The 12,599-nt window shown below is 39.4% G+C and overlaps 1 protein-coding gene across 2 annotated transcripts in view; it reads left to right on the plus strand.

The window, feature by feature from the left end:
• The window catches only part of rassf1 (Ras association domain family member 1), a 41,146-nt gene extending 29,096 nt beyond the window's left edge, over positions 1-12,050 (plus strand). For both annotated transcript variants that reach the window (XM_008105045.3, XM_008105046.3), the window contains 4 exons: positions 4,820-4,924; positions 5,851-6,148; positions 6,767-6,882; positions 9,648-12,050. In XM_008105045.3, the coding sequence (XP_008103252.1) occupies positions 4,820-4,924; positions 5,851-6,148; positions 6,767-6,882; positions 9,648-9,794 (666 nt within the window). In that variant the 3' untranslated portion in view covers positions 9,795-12,050. The remainder of the gene's footprint in view (positions 1-4,819; positions 4,925-5,850; positions 6,149-6,766; positions 6,883-9,647) is intronic.
• The last annotated feature ends 549 nt before the right edge of the window (positions 12,051-12,599 follow it).

Genomic DNA, 12,599 nt, shown 5'->3' on the forward strand with positions numbered 1-12,599 from the left:
ATATCCAGTGATTTATTATTGTGTGTAGTTTTGCTTAAATGGTTATAATCTGCTGATGTCTCCATATGCATTTATTACTGTCCGAAGAGGAGAGAAAGTGGAATCTTTATGTTGCATAGGATGCAGGTGTTGGGAATTGATGAGCCGTTAAGCTCAAATCACCCCCTTTATGAGGTAAATTCCCATTAAAATAGCAGAGTAAATGCAGCAGTGAGACTTACGCGGTGTGAGTTTAGGAAAGCCTTTGTGTGTTCTTCAGGATGGCGAAGGACCACAAAGTTAGCTTTAAAGTTTAAAAGCATTTATTGAGGTAAAAAGAAATCCATTGATAGATAGAAAAGGTTTGGAGCTAACTAGCTTATGTAATCTGATCTAATACACATGGACGGATCAAAATAACAAAGATCTAGATAGCTACATCTTGACTACAAGAGCGGGCAAGGTGCGTCCTCTCTCTGGAACAAAGCAGGAAGAACTAATGGCGACCAACCTCATGGGTTTCTTCTTCTCTAGGGCCATAAACATTCCAAAGGCCAAATTGGGGAAGTTACATCAACCCTAGGAGAGATCACATTTCTAAAGCATCAAAGGGTGGGTTGACCTAAACAGGACAGGAAAGAGGAAACAACAGTGAAGCCTATTCAAAGCATGCATGGAACTGGGGAAGGTGTCCCTAACTCTTTTCAAGGCTTCCTATCTAACCATAGAGACTTAGGCAGTGCAAAATGACATTTTTCCAACAGGATGGGAACAGCATGTTTCTCTTAAACTCAGTGCACCTCTCTAAATCATTCTCCCTTGAGTGTTGTCTCATGACCATTCTCAACCATAGGTATTGAATCATAGCTAATCAAATGTATTTTGAAAGATGACCCAAGCACCTTTACTCCAAAATGTAGTATTAAAATTGGCACTGTGCTTTGGAAACCTTCCTCATTTCTTCAAATGGGACGAAGGAGAATGGAAAAAGAAAGGATTTTTAGGTTGTGGCATCTTTTCTGGTGAACTCCTTTTTTAAGGAGAATCACTTGGTACCAACAAAAATAAAAATAAACTTTTTAATGACAATGAAGATTAAGAATTTTTTTGTCTTCCCAAATTTCAAAAATGTTATAAATGTTCAGTACCAGTTATGGTATTTTCTACCTATACTGGTATTTTGTATTCAACTTTTTATTAGTATTTTGATGATTTCTGTAGAAAGGTAACATTAACATATTGAAACAAACAATAACTTGTTAAACAAACATGGTCATTGCCTTAATAACAAATGAAAAATCCTTGTCTCCAACTACATTTATTTATATTGCTTGTAAGATTTTTATCCCATCCTTTTTTTTTTTTTTTTGGAGGGACTGCGATCAACTTTGTTGTCTGGAGACCAGGGTTTGAATTCCTGCTTAGCCATGAATACACACAATGAATACACAATGAGTATTTGTACCTTGGGCATGTCACACCCTCTTACCTCCCCCCCCCCCCCCCCCCAGAGAGAGGCAATGGCAAACCCTCTCTCCCTGAACAAACTTCATGATAGATTTATTTGTCTTAGGGTCCCCATGAGTTAGAAATTAGTTACCTCTAGACTGGACTATTGCAATGCACTCTACGTGGGGCTGCCTTTGAAGACGGCCCGGAAATTACAACTAGTACAGCGATCGGCAGCCAGGCTTCTAACTGGAGCGAATTACAGGGCACGTTCAACGCCTCTGTTTAAGGAGCTCCACTGGCTGCCGTTTACTTTCCGGGCCCAATTCAAGGTGCAGGTTATCACCTACAAAGCCCTAAACGGTTTGGGACCCACCTACCTTAGAGACCGCATCTCCCCCTACGAACCCGCACGTTCTCTTCGCTCGTCGGGGGAGGCCCTCCTCTCGCTCCCACCACCCTCGCAGTCGCGGTTGGTGGGGACGAGAGAGAGGGCCTTCTCCGTCGTGGCCCCCCGGCTTTGGAACTCGCTTCCTAGAGAGATCAGGCAGGCCCCCACCCTCCTCTCCTTCCGTAGGAGCTTAAAAACCTGGCTCTTTCAAAAGGCCTTTGATACTTAATCTGGTGTTGGACTGATCGATCTGCCCATTTTATAATAGCCCCATTCTTGAGGTGTTGCCAATGCTATATTGCACTTTGTCCATTTTAACTGTGAAATTACCTTCCCCATTTCGGCCCATTTCGGCACATGTTGCACGTTGCCTGGGTTCTATGAATTAGTCTCCAGTGTTAATATTGTATGTTTTTGTTGATTTTAACGATTGTTTTTTACTGTAATTGATGTTTTTATTGGATAACTATTTTATTGCTGTGTTTTGATATTTGATTGTTTTATCGGGCAAGGCCCCATGTAAGCCGCCCCGAGTCCCTTCGGGGAGATGGGGCGGGGTATAAAAATAAAGTTATTATTATTATTATTATTATAAATGACTTGAAGGCACATCTCAACGGCAGCAGATTTGGGGTGGTGGGGTTGAGTTTGAGTTACCCAGAGTAATTGCTGCTGTTTTAATCTAGGACGGTCACATCCAAATTTATCAGAGAAGTAAAATACACCACACTGCCTTTGGTTAGGGAGAAATTCAGTACTTTGTTACAGTTGCCTTGGTGTCTAACTCCTGCAGATGCTTGTTAACATGACTGCTGCTGTATCATGCCTTGTTTGTATCAAATGCTTCATTTGAAAAGGCATCTCTTGGGTCTTGGAAATCAGTCTCTCCCATTTCCCCTTGCTTGTGTGGTTATTCTTGTGATGGGAAAGGAAGTGGTTTCCAGTAATCCCTGAAGAATTCTGATTGGTTTTTGGTGATCTCACTCGGATTTCCCCATAACCTCCCTCCCCCCAGCAAAGAGAGTGACATCAACAGGAAAGCAGGCTGATGCAACCGGGAGTAATACATTTCTGCTGAAAAGCTCTGGAAGAGAAACTGGTTTTCTGTTATTCATGTGGGAAGGTTCATGTAATTCTGTAAGGACTGCACCTCACAAGAGCTGCAGTGTTCCTGTTTAATGTGTTAGTGTGTTGTGCAGTGCTCTTCTCATTGCCTTTTATCTTTTAAAAACAGATGGATCAAATATTCATTTTACACTTACTTGCAAAGCAGACCATTGACAATCAGAATTAACTAGATGTCTCTTGGAAATGCCATCACTGTTCATGGGCACAGAATAACCCATTGGAAAAAATTGATGTCCTTAAATTGGATGTGTAGTGTACCTCAAAAATAATAATAGCTTATTATGTTTTGAAGTAAAAAAAAAGTAGAATAGCTGTATCACATAGTTTACAGTTGTACCCCTGAAAACGTTTAGAAAGGATTTACTTCCATTTCTGTATATTCTGGAGCATTTAGGATTTTAAACTGAATAAAGAGTCCTAGGGACAAAACAGGACATTAAATCCTGCAACTGTCTCAAAAGTACTATGATTGTCTTTTCTGTATCCTGATGTAGTGTTAGTGATACACTGTACGAGCTTGAGGTTTAGTGTTAGTCCTATCCTGCCAAGAATCCTGTTTGCAACGTTCTGAAAACCCATGTCACTGAGATGCTACCTATGATGCTAGTATATATGTGTATGTGTTGTCTTTGCAGCAGAATGCCTATTTTGAAGTTTCTAGGAACCTAAATGGTGATGACATTTTGCAGTTTTGCAATTTGCAAGCAAAGTATAAATATATCATGTCGCCCTTCCATTAATAATAGGGTTTACATCCTCAATCTAGTACCTTTTAATCATGGGATGAAAGTGCAGTCATATTACTGGGTTGGCATAACTCCAAAAAAGGCAATGTGAACATCTCAGCTTCTCATGTCACACCCAGATACGATGACAAAGATTTTTGTCATCTGTTTGCAAATCCAAATGCTGTTAAAGAACTCTGGTTTGGTACAGCGAGCTTACTGAGGAGCTAAAGAATAGGGCTAGAATAAGGACTTCACCTTAGGTCTGTCATTTCTTTTGGCACAACATGTACTTTTTGCCAGTACTGGTGTGATAGATCTTCTGGCTCAAGGTTGCAGTTGTGGATCTGGAAATAAATTGAATTAGTATAACTGAGCAACAAAATCAAATGCTTATCTTTTTGAGAGAAACTTTCTGGATAGAGGACACACATGTGCATCACACATATGCTTTCTATAAATATATTGTGATCAGTAGCTGAGAATTTTATAGATCTGTATAAAGAACGGATTCATAAATATGTGTTGGTTTGTGTCTCTTCAGTAAGTCAAGATCTTACGTGTGGTCCATTATCCCTTCCTTTCCTATAATTACACATGTACACTGAATTTAGGAGAGGGACTTTTGTCCTTGTACTTGCTATTGCACTAAACCTCGAAGTGCAGGACAGAAGCCATTTCTTTTTTATATTCTGTGGAGAAAGGTGGGGTATTTCATCTTTTTCATGCCAGATAATGGCAGAGGCAAGAGGGAAGGGCAGCTAAAATGTTCTGTAACATCCCAGCTACTTAGGTCTCAGCATTTCTCTGTTCAGAAATGTCCTCTGAAAAAGGCAGGTAGTCCCCTCTCTTATTTAATCTTATTCTCCTTAATGGAAAACTTGTAGCGAGGAAAGATGCAGTTGCTTTTTTTCTATGTACTGACTTGAACTGTATTGTAGACTATATTGGTGTATAGCAGAGCAAAAGTTATTCTTCAGTCTTTTTTCAGAATCAAAGTGGTCTATCAGAATGTGAGAGTAATTTAGTATGTATTCTTTTCATTCTGCATTTCAGAAAATGAAGTAAAAAAAGGACTGAGTTTGTGAACCCATGCACAAGCATTATGCTTTCTAAAATTAATTCAGAGACATTGTTATTTTTACAGGATGAGCTAGTCGACTGGGAGAAGCCTATTCTTTCTCAGGCTGAAATTGAGCAGAAGATAAAAGAATATAATAGCCAAATCAACAGCAACCTTTTTATGAGCTTGGTAAGTCTCAGTAATCAAAATAACATGACACCTGAACCTCTAAGGTCTCTTCGTTCCCTCTCAACTAACCCCTTAAAAGTTGCATGGGGTTCTGTCCCTAATTTTGTGGCATCCTCAGTTCTAACTGGTTACCCATTAGTTTCTGGGCAAAGTACAAAATGTTGGTTATAATCTTTAAAAGCCCTACATGGTTTGGGTTCAGGCTAACTACAGGATCACCTTCTCCCATACAATCCATGCCTAGAACACTTTGGTCCTTGCTGGATGTTTACTCCATCCAGCCATAAGCTGACTGACAACAATTACCCAGAGGACTTTTTCATCGGCCACCCCATGCCATGGAATGACTTGCCAAAAGAGCTGAATAAATGAGCTGTCATTTAAGGCACAGTTAAAGACCCATCTCTTCCAGCACGTCTACCCAGTCAACTTTGAATCATGAGTTTTAGATTTGGGTTCTATTATCACTGTATATTGATCTTTGTACCCTGTATTTGGATATATATATTTTGTTGTCTGGATTTTATGTTCATTTGTTTTGTCTGTTGCATCCTGCCTCAAGCTGTTAGGAGATGCAGGTAAAAAATACAATTTATTATTATTGCATTATAATGAGTGTGAAACCTCTCATTTAGAAACTTCCTCTCCCAGAGACATAATCTAGAGCAAGCATGGGCAAACTTTGGCCCTCCAGGAGTTTTGGACTTCAAGTCCCAGAAATCCCAACCAGCTTACTGGCTGTTATGAATTGTGGGAGTTGAAGTCCAAAATACCTAGAGGATTGAAGTTTGCCCATCTAGAGTCCTTCTGCAGAACTTATTTGAATTTTGTTTGCCTTCTTGGTTGCTAAGACCTCCTATCTGATGTTGGGAGGGATTTTTTGCTCTGCCCCTTCTGAGCAACTGGCTTTAATTGTCTTTTCACAGAACAAAGATGGTTCCTACACTGGCTTTATCAAGGTGCAATTAAAGCTGATACGGCCTGTCTCAGTGCCTTCCAACAAGAAGGCACCCTCCATCCAGGACACCAGAAAGAGCTCCTCCCGCAGCCAAGCTGTAAAACGTCGTACCTCCTTCTACTTACCCAAGGACACAGTCAAGCACTTACACATAATTTCTCGAACACGTGCCAGCGAAGTCATTGAGGCCTTGCTGAAGAAATTTATGGTAGTTGACAACCCTCGCAAGTTTGCCCTCTTTGAGAGAACAGAGAAAGATGATCAAGGTACATTTTGGGGATGGGGTGGGGGAGACTGTAACTTATTCCAGGCTTGCAAAAAGCCATTTTTGGTAAACTATTAAGAATTGTTTACAGACAACCAGGAAGTCAAAGTTTTATTAAATGGAAAAGAGTAGTTTCTGTAAGTAAGTAGGTGGGAGCAGTCAGACTAGTGACATTTTCTAGCCAAGAACATAAAATGAATTTATTCATATATTTTCTAAGATATATAATTTACTCAGAGCAAGTGTGTTTGAAAATACAGTCCTGACTTCATTTATAAAAAGTTGGCAGATGTAGCAGTGGTGCTGTTTCTATGACTAGGTTTTAATTATTGTTTTAATTATTTGTTAATTACAGATGTTCATTACAGTTAGTCTCATCCTTTTATGCTTTCTTTAAAACAGGATAAAAGGAAGGGTAGTTAAACCTCCTTCACAACTGCTGCTACTGATCATCAGTTTCTTCTTGCATTCCTTACTAAAAGAAACTGGAATTAGAAAACTATTGTGTTAATAGTACTCTTTCCTGGTAAAGAATGAACTGACCTAAACTAGATGAGGTTTGTTTTGTTCTCTCCAGGGAAATTGATTGAATTCTCTTTTTGATGTTCTTTTCTATCAGTATATCTCCGCAAACTTTCTGATGAAGAGCAGCCTCTGCATCTTCGACTGCTAGCTGGACCTAGTGAAAAGACACTGAGTTTTGTTCTGAAGGAGAACGAAACGGGAGAAGTCAATGTGAGTATGAGTATTGTGGGTTTATCTGAGGCTACTTTATATGAGGGTGACTACTGATTTTTCTGGCAATAATATAAAGCCCACTGCTATCGAGCAATTGTACTGCCTTTTAAAAAATCTCATTAAATAGAGATGGGCAGTGGCAAGATTGGCTTATATCAGTGGTTCTGAACCTGGGGTTCCCAGATGTTTTTGGCCTTCAACTTCCAGAAATCCTAACAGCTGATAAACTGGCTAGGACTTCTGGGAGTTGTAGGCCAAAAACATCTGGGCACTCTAGGTTGAGAATCACTGGCTTATATGAAATGATGTCGAGTGGAAATTTTCCTGCAATGATTTTTTTTCTGTGAACTCTTTCCAATTGTTTTACAACATCAGTTAATGATGGAATACAATTTAAATAAAACAGTTTGAAAGTTACAGTTTACTCTCTTCAGGTGACTGTCCCTAAAAACCATGTAGACTCACATATCTATATATATAAAAGAGTGATGGCATCAGGGCAGCGGACAAAACAACAAAACTACAGGCCCCCCAACCTCGAAATTTGACAACACAACCCATCATCCACGGCTCTAGGTTGATACAACAAAAAGAAAAGAAAAATAAAGTCCTAATTAGAGGGAGAGCAATAGTTGTTTTAATCCAATTTCTGCCAGTTAGAAGGCTAAGCTCCGCCCACTTGGTCTCCTAGTGTGTATATATAAGTATATATAAATAATAATTTATTCAGTTAAATAGCTCTTACCATCAGGGAGTTCTTTCTAAGCTGTAGGTGGAATCTCTTTTCCTGTCATTTGAATCTATTGCTCCATGTCCCAGCCTCTGGGCAGTGGTTCCCAACCTGTGGGTCCCCAGATGTTTTGGCCTTCAATTCCCAAAAATCCTAACAGCTGGTAAACTGGCTGGGATTTCTGGGAGTTGTAGGCCAAAACATCTGGAGACCCACAGGTTGAGAACCACTACTCTGGAGCATCAGAAAACAAGCCTGCTACCTCCTCAATACTTCACATATGTAAACATGGTTCTCATGTCATCTCTTAACCTCTTCCCCAAGCTAAATATACCCAGCCCTCCCTAAGCTCCTCATAGGGCATGGTTTTAACTCATACATGCACTTCACATACAACCAGGTCTCTGTAATACATATCAGGTCAGTATGTTAATCTAGGATCAAGTTCTGAATGGCAGCAGTTTTGCCATCAACTGATCTGGCATTAAGTGACAGTGCTTTCAACCTAGGCGGACTACTGTCATGGCTATCCAGATTATTTGGAATAAGAAACAGTTTGTATATGACGACACCTTATTGTGAACTGTACTCCTAGAATAGAGCAACCATTTCTCACTTCAGTGTGTCCTTCGGCTGTCTATAACTTGGATGACTGCTGCCTGAGTACCATTATCACCTTCCTTTTGGTGTCAATGCAGTTCCCTTCCTTATTGTTGTTGTACTGTTATATTATATATACAGTAGAGCCTCGCTTATCCAACATAAACCGGCCGGCAGAACGTTGGATAAGCGTAAAAGTTGGATAATAAGGAGGGATTAAGGGAAAACCTATTAAAATCAAATTACTTTATGATTTTACAAATTAAGCGCCAAAACATCATGTTTTACAACAAATTGACAGAAAGGGCAGTTCAATACATGGTAACATTATGTAGTAATTACTGTATTTACGAATTTAGCACCAAAATATCTGAATGTATTGAAAATATTGACTACAAAAACATTGACTACTAAAAGGCAGACTGTGCTGGATAATACAGAACATTGGATAAGCGAAGGTTGGATAAGCGGGACTCCACTGTATTGTAAAACATTAAAAGCAATATTTCTTCTTTAAAAAACACTTATTTTCTTCCCCTTAGAAATTATCAGCAGTTTATCCTAACAGGATAAAATTGTTCTTATCTGCAAAATAGCATCAGGACAGGCCCTCATTCCCATGCCACTACCAATGGCCAACTCTCCTTCCCTTTGGAGTCATCCCCTTCAGCAGTGTTCTCACTAGCAGACCCGCCTCCATAGTAGTACCACTTTTATTTGCCAGTCCAAGGGAACTTGCTCAATCCAATTGGAGAACCTGCTGGGAGATTGCTGGCAGCATCTCAGTCCTGCAAAGATGCAACTCAGTGTCGTGGGGAAAGAATTTCAGAGTAAAGGAAGAGGTGGCAGATGGAATATGCTGCAGCTGGCAACCTCCCTGTCCCTCACTCCCAAGTGGTGTTTGGGTCCTCTCTTTTTTCAGGGATGTTGTCTAAGGGTACCTTGCTGAAATTGATCTAAGAATTTTTGCAGCAGGTATTAATATCAGAGCTCAGGAAGTGAATATAAGACACAAAGAACAATAACGGGTTGAACACAGTTATCATGTGTTCTTCTGATTCATTCTATTTTTAAGGAGCATATTGACAAGATAGAGCAACTCAGATTATTGCTTAATCTGCAGAGGTTTAGGGATGCCCTAATAGGTACTCTGTAATCAAACCTTTTGGAAGTTTGAAAGTGCCAGTTCTGGGTAGTTCTTTCATTACAGGATCATAAAGTTGCCAACTGTGTTATGTTAAATATAATCTCTAGTTTTTCTTCCTGTTCTTCATATCTTTCCCTAACTGTCCATCTCATCCCACATATGAGTCTCTCATGACTATAGGGGCTGTTTCTCTCTTTTTTGAACTGAAACTCAATTCCTGACTGCAATGTGAGCTCTTTTGTACCCACACTGTTATCACTACTTGCTTTTTGTACTCATCTGCAGTGGGATGCCTTCAGCATGCCTGAGCTGCAGAATTTCCTGCGTATTCTGCAGCGTGAAGAAGAGGAGCATGTTCGTCAGATCCTGCAAAAATATGCCAATTGCCGCCAAAAGATGCAAGAGGCCATGGCCACCTGCACACCAGGTTGACAGACTGCCCCATCTCCAGTCTGGCACTCCAGTAAATGGAAGATGGCAGATGCACAGAAGCGGTCAAACCGAATGGACCATGAGTGAAGCAATCCTGGGACTGTCTGTGGACTGAATGTATCCTGGAGGGGGTGGGGAAGGGAGAACAGGGATGTGTGGTTCTCCTTGTGAGCCCATGATTGGTGCATGTGTGTGTGCTCTCCATGGAGTGAGTGGTTAAAAGAGATGTTGCATGCCTGACACAGTGGGATCAGGGAGGGAAGTAAGATGTCTGTGGGATGTGTCTGAAGATAAAATCTTTAGTAGTACTGTTGTAACAGCTGCTTTTGAAAGTGCCACGGTGCTAATGCCAACTGTACCCACAGACTGGCTGAGTTTTGTTCATATGGGCTTGAGTCTAAAGATGATTTAAGATTCTGAATGTAACATCAACCAAAGTGACCTAAAACTCAGGTGTAATTCCGGAGAAAATAGATGTACTTGACAAGCACTTTCCTCTAAAATGCTGGCTTCATTTTTAAAAAAATCTATCTTGGTTTGATCTACAGCAAAGAAAAACCCTTTGCCAGTAAGTTAGAAATCTTACTTAGACTCATCATACAGAACAAAGGAGAATAAAATCTGTCTCGGATCTGAGTCAGGGAGAGCAATTGGACTGAAATCTTCCTAGCTTGTGATCAAAATCAAAATGCCAAAGGAAGCTCCAGTAATAACTTAAAAGAAAAGCCTGAAAATTTCTTGGGAATTATTCTGACGCAAAAAAGAACATTTAACTCCAAAGACGACATTATTGCAGTTCTTACTATTAGTCTTAAGATTAATGTTGATCTTGTTGATTCTGAAGAAACAAAGTCAATAAATGGCCCATACAGAATAGAATAGCTCTGCAAAAACTGAAAATATACCACAGAGGAAGGAATAAAGGCTCTTTTTCCTAACCAGGGATGTCTTTTTTCAGCCTAAGGTATGGAAATCATTGGCATAACAAATCTCAAGATTGCTGAATACTGCACCTTGCACATGCATGAAGAACCCATTGGTGTGTGTATGAGGGGCCAGCTTAACATAAACGGGACCATGCCAGAAATTCCCTAAGTCATGATTGCAATTGCATTTATATGGAAGACCATACACCTGCTGTAAACATCCTTCTATTTTAAAAGTCACATACATGGTTCTGCTGGTTGATTGTCTCTTTGAAACCAACTCAATTGATAAAAGCTTTGGGGACTCAGATTATAAATTATGCTGCTTATATACCAATCAACAAATATTCAGGGGGTGAGAAAAGCCAAGTGTGAGTATTGATTTTTGTTGCTGGGACAATAAGAACAGTCCACCACACTATTAGAAGAAACAGTAATTCACATGTATAACAGAGGCAACATTCTCAAATGTCTCCACAGAAAATAATTGTCCACCATCAAATAATTGATTTCTTACTCCAATAATGACTGACAAAAGTTTGTTCACAGGTTGTGATACTATTGGTATGGAACTGAGCAATTGATCCAGGTACATGAATTAATAGAGGAGCACTAATTGATGGCCAAGCTAGAGCATAGAAATAGAAAAACAGTTATGTTTGGCAGATTCTGTCTTCTGATTATTATCTAAACTGCTGGTGAAAGAGAAATACCGTAATATGTGAGGAATATCCAAAGAACAATGTCATCAAGTTGCACTTACAGCAAGATCTTTGGGGGGGGGGGGCAAAGCCTTGTTTAATCAGAGTGATTACAGAGTTGAATTTCACCTGATATAGAAAGGAAGATGACTGAGCTTTTAGGGATACACACTTCATCCAAATATTGCTGTAACTAGTATTAAAAAGTCCTGTTGCCATTCTGAGAAATATAGGTCTACCTCAGTTAAAAATGTAGACGTGTTCCTGGGCAATCTGGTACCATACACAGAAATAAATGGAAATAATAGAGATGGGTTCTTACACCACAACAAGAAAAGCAGTTCAACATATTTCAGCAAACTCTTCATTCAGAACTAACAATGTGCACATATCAGATTGATTCAGGTAATCTGGTCACAGTTAACAAAAACACGTTGAATCTTCTATAAATCACTTTAATGATTTTTCTTTTACCAGACTCTATTTTTTATTTTTATTTTGATAGGCAAATACAGAGATCTAAGTTTAAAAAAAAAACATTGTCTATTAGGTTTAGCTGATGTGGAACACTTTTTTCTGATTTTTCTGTTTTGCTATTCATGCATGCTCAATAAAGAATGTTAGAGGCAGCTGTAGTTTATTGTGCCTGTTGTTGGCAAACACAAACATATACAGCAGATTGACTATCATAAAATCCCATTTCCCAACTCAAGGTTCTCCTAATTGTTTACTGCAGCATATAGCTGTAACCAAATACTGAGTCTGTTTCAATCTTTCCAGTGCTGAGGCTGCTAAAAAATCTCCAGGTAGACAGAGGACAAAGGGAAAATGGAAGGTCGAGCAGATGTAAACACTTTGCCAAAAGGAGCTTTTGCCAAAGGTTTGTCAACTGAGGTATACCCCAGTGTAGCCAAAAATAAACCAAGTCCTCATTTCCAAAAAGGTATGTGTTCTCTTTCCATTAATATTGAGGACACTTCTTTGTAAGAATATAGTGATTCTATATTGCAGCCTTTTGTAACCTCTAAAACAATTTGTAGTTATTAATTGGCCCCTCTGTTTCTCAGATTGTGATTTTCAAGCAAGGAGTAATGTATAAGCTCTTCAATTGGAATAAAGTGAGCAGGCATATTAAAAAGAGGTTTGGCCCAATTAGAATAAACGGAATCTTGATATGC

Source organism: Anolis carolinensis, chromosome 2 (genome assembly GCF_035594765.1).
Source record: "Anolis carolinensis isolate JA03-04 chromosome 2, rAnoCar3.1.pri, whole genome shotgun sequence".
Lineage (NCBI taxonomy): Eukaryota > Metazoa > Chordata > Lepidosauria > Squamata > Dactyloidae > Anolis > Anolis carolinensis.